The sequence below is a fragment of the Nannospalax galili genome, unplaced genomic scaffold (assembly GCF_000622305.1).
Source record: "Nannospalax galili isolate Female #2095 unplaced genomic scaffold, S.galili_v1.0 scaffold300, whole genome shotgun sequence".
Taxonomy (NCBI): domain Eukaryota; kingdom Metazoa; phylum Chordata; class Mammalia; order Rodentia; family Spalacidae; genus Nannospalax; species Nannospalax galili.
Genome location: NW_008347322.1, coordinates 2,433,809 through 2,454,318, shown reverse-complemented (window position 1 = coordinate 2,454,318; position 20,510 = coordinate 2,433,809). Strand labels below are relative to the sequence as shown.

Here is a 20,510-nt window from a genome sequence, read left to right as displayed (position 1 = left end):
CAGGCATGCTATATACTTATACACACACACACACACACACACACACACACACACACACACACAAATATATATAAAAGAATAGAAAACATTTTTCTACATAAGAATTAACAGAAATTTTTCACTAAAAATAGCTCATCTTTTTGGATGTTACAATTTAAAACTGTGTTATCCAAGGCATTTTGCAATATATGACTGAATCATCATTTTGATAATCACTAATGTTGATCTATTTTAAAATCACTACTGAAGCCTGGAAGCAGCGGTGGACATCTCTTTTCTTTTTTCCGTGTGTGTGTGTGTGTGTGTGTGTGTGTGTGTGTGTGTAGACAAGGTTTCCCTGTAGTCCCAGCTGGCCTGGAACTCACGGATTTCCTGGCCTCCACGTCCCAAGGCTGGGGTTAAAGGCGTGCACCACCACCATTCCCAGCTTCTTCTTTTTTAAATTGAAATTTTACACAATACATATTTTAAAATATTGTATTTATTATTAGTGTATTGCCTGAGTGTGTATAAGTGCACCTGTGTTGTGCAATGCCCATGGAAGCTAGAAGAGGGCCCTGGAGCCCCTGGAAATGGAGTTTCAGATGGTTGTCACCATGTGGGTGCTGGGAACTGAGCCCAGCCCTCTGCAAGAACAGCCAGTGCCCTTAACCACAGAGTCATCTCTCCAGCCCCTGGTACAATATATTTTGACCATATTTGGATTCTCTCCTTCACCTAATGGCACCTCCTACTACCTCCCACCCAGTTTCATGTACTCATATATATGTATGAGTACTGTCAGGGTCCGAGAATCGAGAATAATTCCCACAGATACCAAAAGGATTATACAAAAAGTTTATTAAGGAATTTAAAGTAAAAACAACCAAATGGCGGCCAGCCGGGCACAGACTACACAAGCCAAAGACGGAGTCTGGCCCCAAAAAACAGCAGGCAGGGGCTTTTATTGGGGAACTTCACAGAAACCCGCGTGCGCCAAGCATCTTTTAAAATAATTGGATGTCCCCATATCCTGAATACGGGGTAAGTCTTGATTGGTAGGGGCTGTCTTCAGGGCATTGGAATGTGCTGACTGATATCTTTTGGGGCCAGAAGTTTTTGTTCATCCCTTATAAGGCTTTTACATGTCCAGGGCTTGCTTAATTTATAGCTTCCTGGGGGCAGGGGGATAGCAACTGGAAAGATTTACAATATGCCTGAGCTTGTCCGGGCTTGTCTGAAGAAGCTAGCCAAAATGGAGTCAGACAATTCTGGCTCTTCAAGTACCAGTTATATATGAGCAGCCAGTGCCCTTAACCACTGACGCATCTCTCTGTCCCCCAACAACAGGATGTTTTGGAAAACATTCCATCCTACAGGGAAAGTCCTTAAGCTCAGGAAGCAGACAACTGCATAGCTTCCAGAAGTCCCTGGAATTGACCAGGTGTTACTAGACTCTCCCTCCCCACAACTGCCAAGACAGGATCAGACAAGGCGGCTCCCTGGAAAGGACGCACTCCAACCCGTCCAGCTGCCTGCAGGTTGCGCAGCACTCCAGGCCTCCTGCTTTCGTGAGCTGTCACGCGTGCTGGGCTGGGCTTTTGGTGACGCAGCTGTCTTTGAATCATTTCTGCTCCTGGAGTAAGCCCTCACCCCTACTCTTGTAAGAAGCCCCAGTAAAATGCATCTGTTCACCAAGTTGGATTTTGGTAGTATCCTTACTTTGGTTTGTTGTTAGTTCTCCATGTGGGGGGGTAGACATTTGTTTGTTCATTTTTCTACAGAAATGATGTCACACAATGTACCTGCCTGCCTTCTCCTCCTAGTCCCTGGACTATATTATTGCCAAGAAGGTGGTTTGTTCGGCAGTGGAGTGATTGGCAATGGGTGATTTGAATGGATTTTGGGGGGATGGAGGCATAGGAAGTAAAAGCAAGAAAAAGATATAAAAACAAAGCAGCACACAGGCTTACTGGGCAACATTTGTGACTCTAGTCGTGACCGGCTGCTTTGTGCATGTGTGTGCTGTGTCCTGGAGGCACATTCACCTTTTCTTGCTCCTGTGACCCTGACGTCCCACTGGGGTCCTGACCTCAGAGCTGAGCCCCTGGCTTCAGCCAAGCCCGCTTTCCTGCCATGCTGCCAGCTCTGCCTGGAGTGCGCCCTCATTTGGATGGGGGAACGGCAGCTGGGGCCAGCCTGCAGCCGTGGGGGCCCCTGCTGCTTTTCTGGGGCAGCACTGCGGAAGCCAGGCTGTCCTGCGTGGGCAGAGGGTAAGATGGCCTCTAGAGAAGGGACCTGAAGAACCAGCCCAGAAGCCGACCTCGGGGACTAAGGACCCAGAGAAGCCCAGATGCTAAGCTGGAGAGCTGCGGTCTTTGGGGCTCCGAGTCTCTGAGTTCCATGGCTCCTTGTGCAGTTACAAGAGGTGCTGTAGCCCATGAGCTGTCCAGAGACCACTGTCCATACTTTGAGGTCATTTTAATACATCTGTGTAAACAATCAATTTCTTTTATTTTTCATTTTTACAAAATTGAGAAAAAAATATTCCTCTGAATATTTCAGGAAAATATCTTTTCATTATCATATTAACTTACATCATAGTCCATTTTAGGACACCATAACTTCACAAACTTCCTATTAAGGAACATTTATATTTTTTTCTGTATTCTCTATCACAAATATGACATTTATATATTAGTTCTCTTACTGAGGGCAAATTCCTAGAAGTGAACTCCTGGTACAGAGTATGTTCCCTCCAGGCTTTGATGTATCTGAAAGGAGTAAGTCACAGTGTCACCTTGGAGATGGAAGGCCTGAGGGTGGACAGAGCAAATGTCTTCTTACTACGAAGACATCTCTCTTACTGAATCTTTTGGCTGGCTGGCCAGAGGCAGGGCCAAGGCAAGGATGACCTTGAACTCCTAATCTTCCTGCCCCTGCCTTCCCAGTGCTGAGTGTCTGCCCGGTGAAACACTGGGGACACTGGCACAGCAGACCCTCTTGTCCATCTTCCTTCTAGTAGACGGTCTGCAGGCATGCCTAGCTTCGCAGGTCATTAATCCACCTAATGGTGCCGCGCAGATGACCTCTGAGTGTGGGGACGGTGAAGTTGGGGATACCACTGTCACCAAGCCATCTTCTCTGCTGCTCCCTGTACAGACAGGTCAGGATCTCTCAGACTCCCCAGCAACAGGGGCCTACAAGGGGCTGGCACTGTGAGACCAGAAGGCAGGAGCACAGGCCACTGCAGGGAGCAGCAGACAGCAGCCTAGAGCACATGGGTGATGGGTAGCCACACAGGGCCATAGTGGCTTCTCTGCAGGGGCTGCTGTCTGGGCAATGCACCCATCCCGGTGGGTGCCTACATCCCACTTAACAGTGTGTGTATGTGGGAGGGTGTCTCACTCCTGTGACCCTCTGCCTTTGCCGCCTAAGTGCTGGGATAATGGGTGTGTAACTCTGTGTACAGATTTTATTGAATAATTTTGCTAGCTAGCCCTGCAGTAGTTCTCTGAAATATCTACAGTGGTCCTGCTTTCTTGACCGACAGAAGCCTGCCTTCAACCTGTCCCAAGACTCCAGTGGGAGTTGTCAGTCTGACAGCCTCTTCCAAGACTAACAGCTGGCATCTTTCCAGAAAGTGCTCAGCTCTAAATGACCACCACATCAACTTGGTAACCAGCTGGGGAGGGAAGAATAGAAGTAGGATCTTCAGTCACCAGCAGCCTCCTCAAGGACGAGATGTGCAGTGAGGAGTCAGATCAGACAGACCAGAAAGGGATGGCCTCGTTTTCACTGTGCATGCAAACACTGGGATCAGCAATGGGGAGTGTCCACACTGTGACTCCACCTGCTACTACCGGAGGGACTGGGGCTGTTTGGGCTCTCTGGGATCATCAGTGTAATTATTTTCCATATAATGACACAGAAAAATCAATTCATATGCTCCTGTCTTCACAACCAAACAAGTGAATAGGAATACTGATCCTTTTAAAATGTGTGCATGTGCGTGTGTGTAGGCCAGAGAGCCATCTCTTACGTCATTCCTCAGGAGTGGTCCCATCCCCCATTAAAAAAAAATTATTTTGTGTATATCAGTGTTTTGCCTGCAATGCCCAGGGAGGCCAAAAAAGGAGTCAGATTGCCTCTGAAACTGGAGTTATGGAAGGTTGTTAGCCACAATGTGGGTGTTGGGACTCGAACCTGGGTCCTTTGCAAAAGCAGCCAGTGCTCTTAACCGGCTCTCTCTGGCCTCCTCATATTGTCTTTTGAGGCAAGGTTCTCACTGGGTAAAATCAGACTGGGCTGGCTGGCCAGCTAGCTCTAAGGACCCACCTGTTTCCACCTGCCAAGCACTGGAATCACAGGAGTTCGTGCCACTATGCCTGGCTTTGTGTGTGAGGCCTGGTGATCTCACGTGGGTCCTCAGGCTTGTGAGGCCAGCACTTCACAGACTGAGTCATCTCCCCAGCAACATTTCAATGCTCTTCTGGCCATTGCCTGATCTTTAATGTCAGTGCTAAGCGCTTTCCTAGCTTCTAGTCCCCAAAGGCCCCCATATGAAAGGCTGGGTCCCCAGGGCAGTGCCGCTGGGAAATGGCAGGGCCTACTGAGCATTCTTTAGATCACTGGGGGTAAGCCATAAAAGGGACTGCAGGACCCCCTTGCTCTCTCCTGCTTCTGGGCTGTGTGAGCACCTCTACTGTCACATCTTCTAGTCAGGATGCGCCACTTCCCCACAGGTTCAAAGCAATGGCACGAGCAGCTCATGGAGCCTCCAGAACCAAAGAAACCTTTTTTCTGAGTTGATTGTCTCCGGCCGACTGACACAAGTGTATAAGCACAACCAAACCATAACACAGAAACAGGACAGGAGTGACCTGTGCTCAGCTGTGCTCCTCCATGTCCTCCCCTTCCTCTCCCTCACTGCCGTCGTCCCAATAGAAGATGTCTTTGAACAGAAAATCTTGCTTAAGAGTTGAGGGCGTCTGGATCTGGATGTCTTTTTTCTTCATCATCTTGTTTAATTTTTCTTTAAGCAAAGGCAGACTGGTCTCATACAAGTAGTCGATGATCTCTATGGCAAAGAAATTTATTTTGAAACTATTTGCACAAAGGATCCTGTGCTTATTACCAAGTGCAAGACGCAGTCAGCTTGGCTTACTTGGATTCTGTCATTGGCGCGTATGTGTGCGTGCGTGCACGGTATTATCTGGCGCTCACCAGTTTGGCTAGGCTGGCTGGGAGCTCTGCTCCCCAGTATGGGGATTCTGGGGATCCAAACTCAGGTCCTTGTGCAGCAAGCATTTGACTCTGAACTTCCCAGCTCCCTCTGACCAGTTCTTCAAATGGGGAAACTGAGGCCTGAAGACATTAAAGTTGTTGAAGGTCAACTCAACCAGGTGAGCCCAGACAGTGACATGTGCTAATGCGGAGCAGTGACTCACCATGCTCTCCAGGGAACAGTCCCTGACTGCTCTGCCTAGGGAAGACTGTCCTGGGAAGCTGGTTAGAGAGGCTGGACTTGGCCTGGAGGGGAGGACACCCAGTAATGTAGTTTTATTGTTTTTGTCGTTAATTTTGTTTTGTTTTGAGACAGGGTCTGTGTAGCCCTGGCTGGCCTAGAACTCATTATGTAGACCAGGCTGGCCTGGAACTCACAGAGATCCACCTGCCTCTGTTGCTCAAGTGCTGGGATTAAAAGTCATGCACCCACCAAGCCCAGCAATTTTGGTGATTTTCTGAGACAGGGGCTCATGTAGCCCAGGCTGGCCTCAAACTTGCTGTAGAGCAGAGGCTGATCCTGAACGTCCTATCATCCTGCCCCCACCTCTCAAATGCTAGAATTTTAGGACGTTACACTGTGCTGGTTTTTTTCCCCCATTCTTTTTGAGACAGGGTCTTGCTATGTGGCCCAGGCTAGCCTCGAACTTGTGACTTTCCTGCCTCCACTTCCCAAGTGCTGATATTACAAACACTGGCCATTATGCCCAGCAAGGGACCTACATTTGTAACAAGTTTTTCACATGGTGCTGATGATCAACCACAGACGCCACAGAGTACAACCGGGCACCCTGCGGCACTTCTGGATGTGGATGTGCAGTGAGTGGTACACAGCCTCTTCCCAGGCGGCCTGGAAGTGCCTGGCACTGTGATGGGCTCATGTCTCACTCAGTCCCTTTGGCGTGCCGGCAGGGGACTATGGTTTGCCAATCCACCATTCTGTGGCCAGGGAAGCCTGAGGTGCCAAGCAGCACTCGACAAGAGAGGGCATCCACACTGGGCTCATAACTAGGCGGTATCTGGAATACTGACCTGGAAAAGTCTTTTTCTGCCAAAAAGGAACGCAGGAAGCTTTCAGCTTATAAAATTTAATTTGAACATAAGATGGAGGGACATCCCTGTGGAAGGAAACATAAAAAGGAGGGTCAGTTAGAATGCCATCATTTTGGCATTTATGCAAGTACAAGTATTAGCGTGTGCAAGCACATGTTCACTTATCTGGATATGACCTCATCACGTCCATAACGTGATGGGAACATGGGAAAAGCTGCTGCTTATTTGGTTAAAGAGAAAAAAAAAAAAAAAAAAAAAAAAAAGCCAAGCTGGAGAGATGGCTCTGTGGTTAAGAGCACTGACTGTTTTTGCAGAGGCCCTAGGTTTGATCCCCACCACCCACATCAAGCAGCTCATAACCACTAGTAACTCTAGTTCCAGGAGATCCAATGCCCTCTTCTGGCCTCTTTGGGCACCATGTATACACCTGATACACATACATACATGCAAGCAAATAGTCATACACAGAAAAATTAATTTTTTTTTGTCTTTTTGAGACAGGGTCTCCCTGTAGCCCCGGCTGTCCTGAAACTCACTATGTAGACCAGGCTGGCCTTGAACTCACAGAGATCCGCCTGCCTCTGCTTCCCGAGTGCTGGGATTAAAGGCATGTGCTACCACGCCCGGCTAAAACTTAGTAAATTTTTAAAAATTCATTGGTTCATCCATTCATTAAAAAAAAAAAAAAAAGTGGGCTGGTGAGCTGGCTCAGTAGTTAAGAGCACTGGCTGCTCTTGCTCTGTTCGATTCCCAGCACCCACATGGCGGCTGACAACCACCCATCACTCCAGTTTCAGGGGGTCTGCCACTTCTGACCTCCACAGACACTGCATGACACAATGCACTTACCTACATGCAGGCAATACACTTGCACACATAAAATAATAAATAAAATGTTAAAAATGAAGCAAACTATAAACTAAGATAAACAAAAAAGCCCACAAGCAGAGCAAGGGGTGTAGCTTAGGGCAGGGTGTGTGCTTAGTACTCAGGCCCTGGGTTTGATCCCTAGCAACAACAACAAATACAAAAGCAATGAAACAGAAAACCACCAAGAGTCAGGACTAGATGGGCACTGTTTAAAGGATCGAGAAGACAGTGGCAGAGCACTTAGACATGCTGGTGGCTGCCTTGAATGTGGCCCTGCCCATGGACTTCAAATAGTGACACTTGATTCTCGTGACCACTTCAGACGGGAGGTGCTATCCCTTGGAGATGAGGAAACCGGGCACTGCTAGTGAGGGAAAACACTGGGCCTTGCCTTTGGTGGGAGCTGGTCTCCAGCCCTACACTCTTTCCCTACTCTGCAGGTACATAGCCTGTTACCCACATGGCAAGGCAGCTGTTCTTTTCTGAGACAATCTCACTTTGTAGAGCAGGCTGGACTCCAATTCACAAAGATCTGCCTGCTTTTGCCTCCTGAGTGGTGGGATTAAAGGTGTGTACCACCACCACTGGCCTTGTTCTGACTTTATTGTTATTTTTTTTGGTCTTTTTGAGACAGGGTCTCCCTGTAGCCCCAGCTGTCCTGGAACTCACTATGTAGACCAGGCTGGCCTTGAACTCACAGAGATCCGCCTGCCTCTGCCTCCCAAGTGCTGGGATTAAAGGTGTGCACCACCACGCCCGGCCTTATTTATTTTTAATATTTCTATTTATCATTTTTATTTTATACATATGTGCACACCACCTACATGTAGGTAAGTGCACCCGTGTCGTGCAATGCCAGCAGAGGTCAGAAGAGGCTGTCACTATCTGGAAACTTTCTTCATAAAAATAGTAAGATAACAAATAAAAATAAAAAACTTTTTTGACTCCCCCGAAACTAGCCTAGTTGTTAGAATTTCTAGTGTGAATAATTTCAACTGTTTACTTTACACTTAAGACAACTGCTAAGCCAGCACATGCTGTATGCTGAGAGCCCAGCTGACTCACACTGTCTCCCGGTCTCTCAACAGCCCTGCGAACAGCAAGGGAGCACCTTGCTCAGGGGAGGTTAAATGGCCAAGTCTGGGGGCAGGAGAGATGGCTCAGCAGTTAAGAGCCCTGGCTGCTCTCGCATAGGACCCAAGTTCAAGTCCTAGCACCCACGTCAGGCAGCTTACAACCACCTTAACTCCAGCTCCAGGGGATCTGCCATCTCTGGCCTCTGTGGGCACCTGCATTCATGTGAACCTACCTACACATAGATGCATACATCCCCAAAATTAAAAAATAAATTAAACCTCTTTTTAAAAAATATGTAAATGGCAGAGCCGTGGACTCAGTGGCAGCTCCATTGATCTCTGAAACCCAAGCGCTAGGGTGATCCGATGTGCTGCTCTGCTCTGCAGACCCAAGGCCCGGCTCTGAGAAGACCCACCTCTGCCTCCTGCAGTGACAGCCAGGCAGCAGCTGCACCTCATTAGGTGGATGCTGTCCTGAACTCTGCCCAGGTGATTCATGAGCAGCTTCGAGGACGTGGAGCCACGGACCTCCCAGAGTGGAATCATTTTACTTGTTTTTTGAGACAGGGTTTCATGTTTGGTTTTTATCACTTTTGTTTCCTTGAGACAGAGTTGCACACACAACTTCCTTTTCGTTTTTGTGGTACTGCACACTGAAAACATCTGTAAACGGCCTTGCACATATCAGGACGTGTTCCATGACTGAGCTGCGTCCCAGCCTCTCACTTTTACAGATTCAGGTTGTTTGTGCGGAGGGGGGTGGTACTGGGGATGGAGCCAGGAGCCTGGCACATGTGAGGCAAATGTCCCAGCCCCGCACGAAGGTCCTCATCTCAGTGGCCGGTGTGCTCCCGTAACTTCAGACACAGTGTTCACTGTGCGTGGTGCTGACTCGATGGCATACTTGCTGTCTGGAAGTTTACACATTAGCAGGATAATCTACTTTATCTGCTGGAGGTACAGCTTTGTGGTGAAGCACCTGCTTCCAGCTGCAAGGCCCTGAGTTCATTCCCCAGCATCAAAACCCATAAGATATTTTACTTAAAATCGTAAAAAATACATTTTAAATGAATCTTTAAATTTTTATTTAGATTTTTTGAGACAGGGTCTCCCTTGTCACGCCATCTCCAATGAAGCCCACGTGAGATCCTCCGTGGGTTGAGGCTGGAACTTCAAGGAAGGTTGCCTATTGGAATTGGTTGTGATAAGAAACATGCAGTGTACCTGGCACGCTCTTACTTGTTATTAATTTTCTAACTGTCACTCTATCTTGGGCTTTCTGTGGGCTCAGAAAGTGCCTGGTGTCCTTGGCACCGCTATCACTGCTGAGACAGGGTCTCCCTGTAGCCCCAGTTGTCCTGGAACTCACTATGTAGACCAGGCTGGCCTTGAACTCACAAGGATCCGCCTGCCTCTGCCTCCCTAGTGCTGGGATTAAAGGCTGCGCCACCATGCCCGGCGGCTTACTTATTTTTATCTATGCATATGTGTGTACATTGTTTGTCTATAGGAGCACCATGTGTGTAGTGCTCTCAGAGGCCACAGGTGGCATGAGATCTCCTGGAACTGGAGTTAGACAGTTGAGAACTTGGAATTGAACTTGGGTCCTCTGGAAGAGCAACAAGTGCTCTTAACCACTGAGCCATCTCTCCATCCCCGATACATCAATTTTATTTTATTTTTGGTCTTTTTGAGACAGGGTATCCCTGTAGCTGTAGCTAGCCTGGATTCACTATGGAGACCAGGCTGGCCTTGAACTCACAGAGATCCACTTGCCTCTGTCTCCTGAGTGCTGGGATTAAAAGCGTGCGCCAACAAGCGCCCCTCCCCGTCCACAAGAAATCAATTTTAATGAAAAAAATATGTGCTGGAGGTGTAGCTTAGTTGGTAGAGTGCTTGTCCAGCATTCACAAGGCCTTGGGTTCAATCCCCAGCACAGCATGAACTGGGTGGTAACACAAACCTATAACCTAGTATTCAAGAAGCAGAGGCAGGAGGATTACAGCGAGTTCCAGGCTAGTCAGGCTGTATGGCAAGACCGGAAAAAAAAAAAAACAAAAAAACAAAAAACCCACCCACTCTCTTTAGCTTGGTGTGGTCCCCCGTGCAATAATCCCAGCACCTGGGAAGTGGAGGACCAGGAGTTCAAGGCCATCACCAGCTATAGAAAGAAGTCAAGTCCAGATTATGTGAGACCCTGTCTTAAGAGTTTGGAAGTGGTGTCACAGGTGCACAGAATTCGGTGGAGACTGAATCCACAAGCAGTTTGATCCTGTAAGGGGAAGGCTCTGCTGACAAGAACTTGTCAAGCTGGAGGTGATGGGGTATATACAGGGTCACCTCCCGGGACCCCGGGATCTTCAGGAGTGAGGCCGGCAAGGACAGGCCTGGGCCAGGGCCTGTGGGAAGCCTTGGAGGGTTCCACTGCAGTCAAAGAAAAGACCAGATGTTCTTTGTTTTGTGGTTGTTTTCCCAGATGTAAGCAACTGACCAGCAGAACAAGTTTGGACTTGTCAAACGGTTCCTCCAGGAACCATTATTTTTTGGAGGGGGTACTTCATACAATGTGCTCTAGCAACACCCTCTAGCAACTGAGCTACATCCCCAGTGCCCGGGAGCCACTTCTGGTCACTGGCCTGTCTGCGGGGCTCCCTTCCGTGGTCCCTGGGACAGAACTAAAGGTCAAATGACCCCTCAGCGCCTCCTGCTCCAAGTGTGCAATCCAAACTCCATAACTTTCAACAATCTGTTTTCTTTAGAGGGACCTTCCCTTAGCAAACACAAAATTCAGATATTAGGAGTGCATTTCTAGAAGCAGAAGCACCGATAGCCTAACAGAGCTACCAAAGGGCCCTTTCAAGTTTCAAAGGGTGCCAAGGCCTAGTGCAGATAAAGTTTACTAACAGGACAATAATCAGGAGGAGTGGACACAGATGTTTGATAAGGCTGGCCAGATGTGACAAGTTACTGAAGAGCTGGGTACCGAGGGCCGTTTCTTCTTTTATCTATCTAAACCTTTCCCAGTAAAAAGTTAAAAAATGTTTAGGCATTGTTGATAATGCAGTACTTAGGAAAACAAAGAGTAAGGCCCTGTAGGGTAGGGAGGGAAAGACAGACAGGTTTTAAGACAATCATGAAAGGATAGTCAAAGCTGTCCTTTGGAAGGTCAGCCTCTGGGACTGTTGTTTGAGGGGGGGAAGAGCAGAGCAAGGTGCAGACCTGGAGCTGTCCTGCATAAACACCCCAGTGGAGCAGTGGGGAGGGCCCCTCTTTCTTCCGCCTCTTCCACCCTGGACCGTGCAATCTATTACCTATTCAAAATTAACAAATTAAACCTCACAAGGTCCTTATGGGTGAGGAAAATACTCAATTCTGTTTTTGCATTCTTACTCCCCGCAACCCAAAGACTCTACCTAGAATACAGCTCTAGAAGCAGGTCACTTTACCAGGGTACTCTGGAGAACCACAATGGCTACAGGTGAGGACCACCTGGGAGTGTTTCATACATGCCATCCAGGCTCGACACCAGACTCAACACCGCTGGGCTTTTTGATGTGGTGCTGCTAGCCCTAAAAAGTTCCCCAAACTGGTAACTCCAGCACTTGGAGACAGAAAGATGGTGAATCTGAGGACAGCCTGGGGTACAGAGTGAGATCGGCCATAAAACCAAGCAAAAAGCAAAGCGACGCAAAGCTTGTCCTGTAGTGACTTCAGGGTGCACTGGGCTGCGCTTTCTGAGCTGGAATCAAGAGCTCATGAAGCTCTAAGTTGAGATACTACAGAGAAGTAGGGCTCCTGCTGTCTGGAGAGCATGGCACGCTGTCCCCTGCCTGACTGGTCACCGATGTAAGTCCAGCGGATCGGCCCACTCACCCACTAGTATCACCCACTCTGGCCACCTACCGGTGCCAAGACAAGTGCCTGTGTCAAGGTTTTTACATTCACGACCCCTGCCCTGGAGCACGCTTCCCCTTCTCCACATGGTTACCATGTCTGCCTAATACCCTCCCGTTCCCCACACCCTGGCTGGCCTGCCTGCCTTCCTTCTTCTTTCCCTCCCTCCTTCTCTCCCTCCCTCCTTCCTTCCTTCCTTCCTTCCTTCCTTCCTTCCTTCCTTCCTTCCTTCCTTCCTTCCTCCCTCTCTCCCTTCCTTCCTTCCTTTCCTCCCTCCCTCCTTCCTTCCCTCCCTTCCTCCGTCCCTCTCTTCATAATTTTTTTGATAATATTTTTAATTTTTTAAAAAATATTTTTAGCCGGGCGTGGTGGTGCATGCCTTTAATCCCAGCAGTCGGGAGGCAGAGGCAGGCGGATCTCTGTGAGTTCAAGGCCAGCCTGGTCTACATAGTGAGTTCCAGGCCAGCTGGGGCTACAGGGAGACCCTGACTCAAAAATACCAAAATAAAAGTGTTTTTATTTTGTATGTGTTGCCTGCAGGTCTATAAATGCACCTGCAATGCCCTGGAGGACAGAAGAGGGCACTGGGTTCTCTGGAACTGGAGCTATGGATGGTTATTGGCTGCCATGTGGGTGCTGGGATTCGAACCCGGGTCCTCTGCACACAGCCAGTGCTTGTAACTGCAGAGCACACTGCAGCTCCCACTTTATTTTCTTATTAGAACCCAGGTCCTGCAAGTAGCGCACTGTTCGCAGCCTCTTCCGGCAAGACATCAGTGTGAGTCCACCAGTCTGTCCTCACTGCTCTTTTGTGCCCGACACATAGGAGGGTCAGGAGTTCACTGTCAGCGTCCACCGCTGTGGCCAGTGCAGCCTGTGAGGGCTTCAGGTGGAGTCTGCAGCCACACTGGGGGAGAAGCTGGGTTTTGCTCAGTGCTCTGTCTCCAGAGCCAAGACAAGCTCTGGGACAGATGTTCCTGTTCTGCAGCTGAATCATAATTCTGGGCTACTGAATCCCTAATCACTAGAGATAATTTGCAGTCATCCCCACCGCACCGCAGCCCCCCAGCATGCTTCCTTAGAACAATTATTACCTCACTTCAAACCTAAGGAGGGGCTGGGGGAGGCCACAGGGATGTGCTCTACTAGTCACAAACCCTCCACAGATGACAACCCCACAGAGAACAAGAAAGGAGAAAAGGAGAGAGAGAAAAAGAACACATTCAGTTCATGGCCTGCTTAGGGAAACGAAGACCTCAAAGACAACAAGAGCTCTGTCTAGTGGCTCACCTGTTGGGCTGGTTCCTAAAGCTTAGTTTTTACTAAGTTACATTAAGCTGGTTTTCTTGCACACACAAATTGTGTGTGTATGAGAGAGAGACAGAGAGAGAGAGAGAGAGACAGAGAGAGACAGACACAGAGAGAGAGAGAGACAGAGTCAGAGGATGACATCACATGTCTCCTCTATTGACCCCAACCTTGTTTCTGGGCCAGCCTCTAACTGAAGCTGGAGTGCAGGGACTTGGCCAGACCAGCTGGCAGAGTAAGGCCGGAATCCACGTACTCTGACCCCACTCCCCCGTCACGGGGCTATTGGTACAGGTAGCCATGGTGCTGAGGATCTGAACGCAGGTCCTGATGCAGTCACTGTACATGGATGAAGCCATCTCTCACCGGCTCCATTCTGCTACTACTCAGACCCAATCCTACGTAGCATGAATTTCAAGCCTGATGAAACACAACAGGCAGTCATCTCTGGTTCAGCAGGTAAAGGCGCTTGCCACCAAGCTTGATAACCTGAGATCGACCCCTAGAACTTGTATGGTAGAAGGCGAAAACTGGCTCCTACAAGTTGTTCTGACCGCCACACCCATGCCGTGACACACATGTGTGCACCCACATACACAAAATAAATGCTTAAGATTTTTTTTAAGTCATCCCTACCATTTAAGTAGCTTAATATCAAAACCTTGTCTTACCCTATGGCACTGGCAAGAGCTTCCCAATCTATTTCATTAACATCTTCCACATTTAGTTCATATAACCTGTAAGAAAAAAAGAAAATAGAAATTTGAAGCAAAATCCACCTCCGTGGAGTCACAGAATTCCAACAGCTGAAAGGCCCAGGACTCTCATCCTACTCAGCTCCCTCACTACACCGCCCTCCCTTGACCAAAGTTAGCCCAAGGTCAGATAGGTAAAAAGCCACCACTAAACACAGCCCCTCAGAGCAGTACACCAAACACACCAAATTCAACTTACTACATGAACCCCTGTGTGCAGACCGGTGCGCACTCTACACTCCAGTAACCCCAGCACTGTCTGGGGTGGGGGGCGGCAGACTGTGCGCGCGCGTGTGTGTGTGTGTGTGTGTGTGTGTGTGTGTGTGCTATGCAGTCACAGTAACCCCCAGCACTGTCGGCGGGGGGCAGACCTGTGTGTGTGTGTGTGTGCTATGCCCTCACAGTAACCCCCAGCACCATCTGAGGAGGTGGGGGGGACCCTGTGTGTGTGCTATGCCCTCACAGTAACCCCCAGCACAGTCTGAGGAGGTGAGGGGGGGACCTGTGTGTGTGCTATGCCCTCACAGTAACCCCCAGCACAGTCTGAGGAGGTGAGGGGGGGACCTGTGTGTGCGCTATGCTCTCATGGTAACCCTCAGCACCGTCTGAGGAGGTGGGGGGACCCTGTGTGTGCGCTATGCTCTCATGGTAACCCCCAGCACCGTCTGAGGAGGTGAGGGGATCAGCCCTAGTCTATAGACAAGGAAATGGGGCTGAGGGACTGGGCCACTGGCTCAACTCATCCTAACAACAGGTGGTGCTGACCCATGCGTGCCTGACCGTCAGGGGAAGAAAGGCTGGTGCACAGCCAGCCAGTGTGACACAGGGAACGTGGCTCAGCACTGCCAGAAGGAAGCTGGGCAGGTGGCCAGAACCCAGAGCCTCTGCTCCCCTTGCTCCTCCTCTGCAGACGTGAGCACAGGTCCATGAGTGTTCTCAAAGCAACACTGTCATGCCTCCCCTTCCCTGGGGACCGAGCAACAGAGTCACCAGCAGTCACAGTGCAGAGCATCGGGGCTCTATTCAGCTTTCTGTCTCCAGTTTCCAGCAACAGGGAGAGCTCTGAAGACTAATGACGGTGACTGAGTACAGCGTGGTGGGCATGCTGGCCCCTCATCCCCCCAACACTCACCCTCATTTAGGACAAGTAGACAGAGACTCAGGAGAGCAGCTCACGTGCACACAGTGATGCATGTGGGAGGCGGACTCAACCCTTGGCAACGTCACCCAAGTCTCTGGTGGGTTAACAACTACTAGGTAAGAACCATTCCTACATTCGTACCTTTCAATAAGGTTGATTTTGGCTTGCAGAGCACTGGCCCCACGGTACACAAACCCACCATGTGTCATCCTCTTGGTTAGAATTTCTGTCCTGTTGAGACAAAGAAAAACATAGTTTTAGGTAAAAAATTAAAAATGAAGTCAGGGCCATTCCTGAGAAGGCAAAAGAAAAAAAAAATGAAGTCAGGGCTGGAGAGATGCTCAGTGTTAAGAGCGCTGGCTACTCTTGCAGAGGACCTGGGTTCACTTTTAACCACCCACATGGTGGCTAACAGCTATCTGCAACTCCAGTTCCAGAGGATTCAATACCCTCTTCTGGCCTCCATGGGTACTGCATGATATGGGTACAGTTACATGTATGAAGGGAAAATACTTATACACATAAAAAATATAATATCCAAATAAAAAAGTTTCCTGTGTTTTCCTCACGTAAATTCATTCAGAACTGATTTAAAATTTCTACTCATTCATTGGGAAGGAATAAACGGATAGACATTAATGACTGTTGAATCTGATATGGACTTGTGTTTACGTTATGAATTTTTCATAAGGGAATTTTTTTGTATGTATGGTGTGCTATGTGCTTGTATGTGAATGTGTATGTGGACACTAGAGGGCCACCAAACCCAAACTCAGTGTTTTTTTTTTTTGTTTGTTTGTTTTGGTCTTCCCTGTAGCCCCAGCTGGCCTGGAACTATGTAGACCAGGCTGGCTTCCATCTCAGAGAGCCACCTGTCTCTGCCTCCTGAGTGCTAGGATTAATTGTGTGTGCCAACAGGAGCTCTCACTGAACCTGGAGCTCAATGACTAGAAGTTTGGCTGGTAAATGAGCTCTAGGAATATGCCTGTCTCCACCCTCCCTTCAAGACTGTGGTTACAGACACAAATCACTGCATCTGACTTTTATGTGGATGCTGGGGATTTGAACTCAGGTCCTCGTGCTTGCCTAGCCAGTTCTTTACCCACAGAGCCATCTCTCCAGTCCCCATAATGGATAACTTTAAGATAAGAGAAAGGAAGAAGGCTAGTAATAGGTGCTAAAGGACACCACCACGTAAAGGCTATTTATAAAACAGGTGGGTATTAGGCCGTGCATGGTGGTATACACCTTCAATCCCAACACTCAGGAGGCAGAGGCAGATGGATCTCTAGGAATTTCAGGCCAGTGAGGGCTACCAAGTGAGAACCTGTGTCAAAAAAAAAGAATAAAGGGTTGGAGAGACAGCTTAGCTGTTAAGAAGCTGCTCTTGCATAGGACCCAGGTTTGGTTCCCAGCACCCACATAGCAACTAATAACCAACTGTAACTCCAGTTCCAGGGGATCCAACATCCTCTTCTGGCTTTTGTGGGTAGGGCACACACGTGGTATACTTAAATGCACACAGGCAAAAACACATAAAATAAAAACATTAAAAATAAAAGAGGTAGATGGAGCCGTTTTCCCCATCACTAGCCTCTGAACACCAGTGATCAATGAGAACAGGTGTGTGCTGACTCTGGTGCTGGCAGAGTCAGGAGGAAAGGGGCGACTGCTGTCCCCGAGAGCAGTGACCAGTTAGGACACAAAACGGGACTGACCTCAAAGAGCAAACAGAGCACGGAGCCCACCCTTTACATTCTTCCCCCCCTTTGGTTTTTTTTTTTTTTTTTTTTGGTTTTTTTGAGTTGAGACAGGGTCCCCCTGTAGCCCCAGCTATCCTGGAACTCACTATGTAGACTAGACTGCCCTTGAACTCACAGAGATCCGCCTGCCTCTGCCTCCCGAGTGCTGGGATTAAAGTAGTGTGCTCCACCTTGCCCAGCTTCCTTTGGTTCTTGAGACAATGTCTTGATATGTAGCCTGGGCTGGCCTTGAGTTCTTTTAAACTTTCTGTCTCAGCCTCCTGAGCACTGGGGTTATAGGTGTGTGGCACCAAGCACACCAGGCAGTTAATGGAGAATGGATGACTTGCGCTCACCCTAAGTTATAGCAGGTGAATTGAGCTCGGGGGCTGGCTCCTATTTTTCTACTCAAATTAAACAAACACACCTCGCAAGACTGTCCTCAACCATTTTCCCCTTTAAATATGGATACATCACCCTCCAGCTGGGCTCACAACCCCCCTCTGCACCCTAACAGTGGATTAGAAAGTCCTGATCTCCATGTCACACCCTCAGCATTACCTGTTCTTTGTGGTTTCTTTCCCCGAGGATTAAATTCAGTGGGCTGGGAACGTAGCTGGGTATGGGGTGCTTGCCTAACATGCATCTCACCCTGGGTTTGACAGCCCCCCAAGCACAGCTGAGGTGTGTGGCGTGTGACCCAGGAGTCCACTTCTAACACATAGCACCCCTCCCTCCTCTGCACTTCATGCTCATCTGAGAGGTGAGGAGACACCTGTGTACTGGTCAAATGCATAAGTGCGGCTTCAGAGTCTGGCTGTAGCTAGCATGCAGGGATGACCCTCCAGGGCTTGGGAAAGAGACTGGGCGGAGGACATGCAGCCAGACCAGGACAGAAACTCTCTGTGGTACTCAGCAGCCCAGCTGGAATCCAGAACAAGTTAGGCAGAACTGCGAGTCCTGTGTCACCTCCGCACCGCACACAGTCACGTCCGGGCAGATCTGAGTCCTGTGTCACCTCCGCACCGCACACAGTCATGTCCAGGCATTCCTGAGTCCTGTGTCACCTCCGCACCGCACACAGTCATGTCCGGGCAGATCTGAGTCCTGTGTCACCTCCGCACCGCACACAGTCATGTCCGGGCAGATCTGAGTCCTGTGTCACCTCCGCACCGCACACAGTCATGTCCGGGCAGATCTGAGTCCTGTGTCACCTCCGCACCGCACACAGTCATGTCCGGGCAGATCTGAGTCCTGTGTCACCTCCGCACCGCACACAGTCATGTCCGGGCAGATCTGAGTCCTGTGTCTCCTCCGCACCGCACACAGTCACGTCCAGGCTTTCCTCAGCACCGGGTGGGATGTGGTAAGTGCTTCCTTAAAGTTGTGACTTTAACTTCACAAAAACTGTTCTTCCTGCTTTATGAAAGATGTAAAGACGCAGTCGGCAATTCACAAGTCCAGCTCATTCTACAACCCAGGCTGGTCCAAACGTGATCCTCCCACCTCTGCCTCCTGAATGTGGGAATCGCAGATGTGCACCACCAAGTTCGGCTTCGAATTCTTTTTATTTGTTTTAATATTTACTTATTGGTCTTTTTGAGACAGGGTCTCCCTGTAGCCCCAGTTGGCCTGGAACTCACTATGTAGACCAGGCTGGTCTTGAACTCATAGAGATCCACCTGCCTCTGCCTCCTGAGAGCTGGAACTAAAGGTGTGTGCCACCATGCCCAGCTTTATTTATTTTTATGTATATGAGTGTTATGCCTGCCTGAGAGTGCCTATGTCATGTAATGCCTGAAGAGGACAGAAGAGGCGTCAGATCCCCTGGAACCGGGTTACAGATGGTTGTTAGCTGCCATGTGCTGGGATTCGAACCTGAATCTTTTGCAAGAGCAGCCAGTGCTCATAACCGCTGAGCCATCTCTCCAGCCTCTGGCTTCAAGTTCTGTAGGACACCATATGCCCCTGCACAGAGACACCCCACACTGTAGCCTGCGCCTTCAGTCAGGGTTGCAGTGCTGACTGAAGTGGGTAGAGCGCAGAGCAGAGTATTCTAGACACCGAGCACCATTACGCAGCTGTTTCCAGCAACCTCCCACCACTCCACACAGAATGAGAGTCCCGCCAGGCTTCCGCAAGGCCTCACACTTACCACTTACTTTTGCACTGCATCCAGTTTCTGGTTTCCACTTTGGCTTCCACTTCCACCCAGGAAATGCCCTTGTAGAGCTTTTCCCGGACGACTGACAGGCGGCCTTCAGGGTTTTCTTGGAGTCTAGAATCCAGTTCTTTTAAGTCCTGGGGAGACATTTTCTTTAGGATAACTTCTTCCACAGCCTTGATTAGTTTCTGGGTCTCTGCCTTACTCCACGCGCCATGATTTCTTTCTGCAACAGGAAAGGATAGTCTGTACCTGTTCATCAATTTGTTTGCAGAAAACAACAGTTAATGTCTCAAACTGAAAACGGACAACAGCTACAAACAAAATGCGTTTACCTCGGTGGTCATACACTTATTTTTTTTAAATATTTTATTTATTATTTTATGTGTGTGTACTGCCTGCGTGTGGGTAAGTGCACCCATGTCAAGCAATGCCTGTGGAGGACAGAAGAGGCTGTCGGGTCCCCTGGAACTGGAGTTATGGACAGTTGTTAGCTGCCATGTGGGTGCTGGGACTCAAACCTGGGTCTTCTGTAAGAACAGTCAGTGTTCTTAACCGCTGAGCCATCTCTCCAGCCCCGTCACACACTTTTTTTTTTTTTAAGAACCAAAACCAGAAATCATTATTTTTTTTTTAACTTGTAAATTTCGTATTTATAATGTAACAAGATGATGTGGCTACCCGTGCATTCTGTCAGTGTACTGCTGGGTGTGTGTGTGGCGGTGAGGCAGCAGTAGGGTCACAATTAGAAAGTGTCTGTGAAGTCAAGAGACTGAGCGGGGGAGGGAGGAAACGGGGTCTGAATCCGAGGACAGGCTCTTGCCCGTGGTCTCAAAACCACATTATCTGCACAGAAACACGCTGGCCGAACAGCCTGACTGAAGGTTAGCTGGTGGGGGTGGGGCTGGGAGGCTGCAGGAAGTCAGTTATTCGGGCTGTGTCCTTAAAAGACTACAAAACGTTTTAAGTATCATTATGTAACACAGCTACAGAAATGTCTGTGTAGCTCAGTGCGAGTGCTGACTTTGCATGCACAAAACCCTGTGTTCAGCACTAAGCACAGTACACAGTGTGGGTAGTCTTTTCTTTCTCTCTCTTTTTTGAAACAGGGTACCATTATGCAGCCCTAGCTGGCCTCAAATTCAGAGGTCCACCTGCTTTTGCCTCCTTAGGGCTCGGAGCAACAGTCTGGCACAGGAGTCCTCTTCTCGTTTTGTTTTTGTTCCTCCCTCCCTCCCTCCT

General features: G+C 49.0%; 1 protein-coding gene across 4 annotated transcripts in view; it reads right to left on the bottom strand.

Moving 5' to 3' along the window:
- Positions 1-823: 823 nt before the first annotated feature.
- Positions 824-20,510, bottom strand: part of Ttf1 (transcription termination factor 1) — a 37,354-nt gene continuing 17,667 nt past the window's right edge. For 3 of the 4 annotated variants that reach the window (XM_017800846.2, XM_008843959.3, XM_029568747.1), the window contains exons 7-11: positions 19,260-19,494; positions 15,504-15,593; positions 14,138-14,203; positions 6,298-6,383; positions 824-5,059 (exon numbers count right to left, since the gene is read on the bottom strand). In XM_017800846.2, the coding sequence (XP_017656335.1) occupies positions 4,869-5,059; positions 6,298-6,383; positions 14,138-14,203; positions 15,504-15,593; positions 19,260-19,494 (668 nt within the window). In that variant the 3' untranslated portion in view covers positions 824-4,868. Of the gene's footprint in view, positions 5,060-6,297; positions 6,384-14,137; positions 14,204-15,503; positions 15,594-19,259; positions 19,495-20,510 lie in introns of those variants that run through there. The other variant, XR_003851247.1, reaches the window with a different exon arrangement.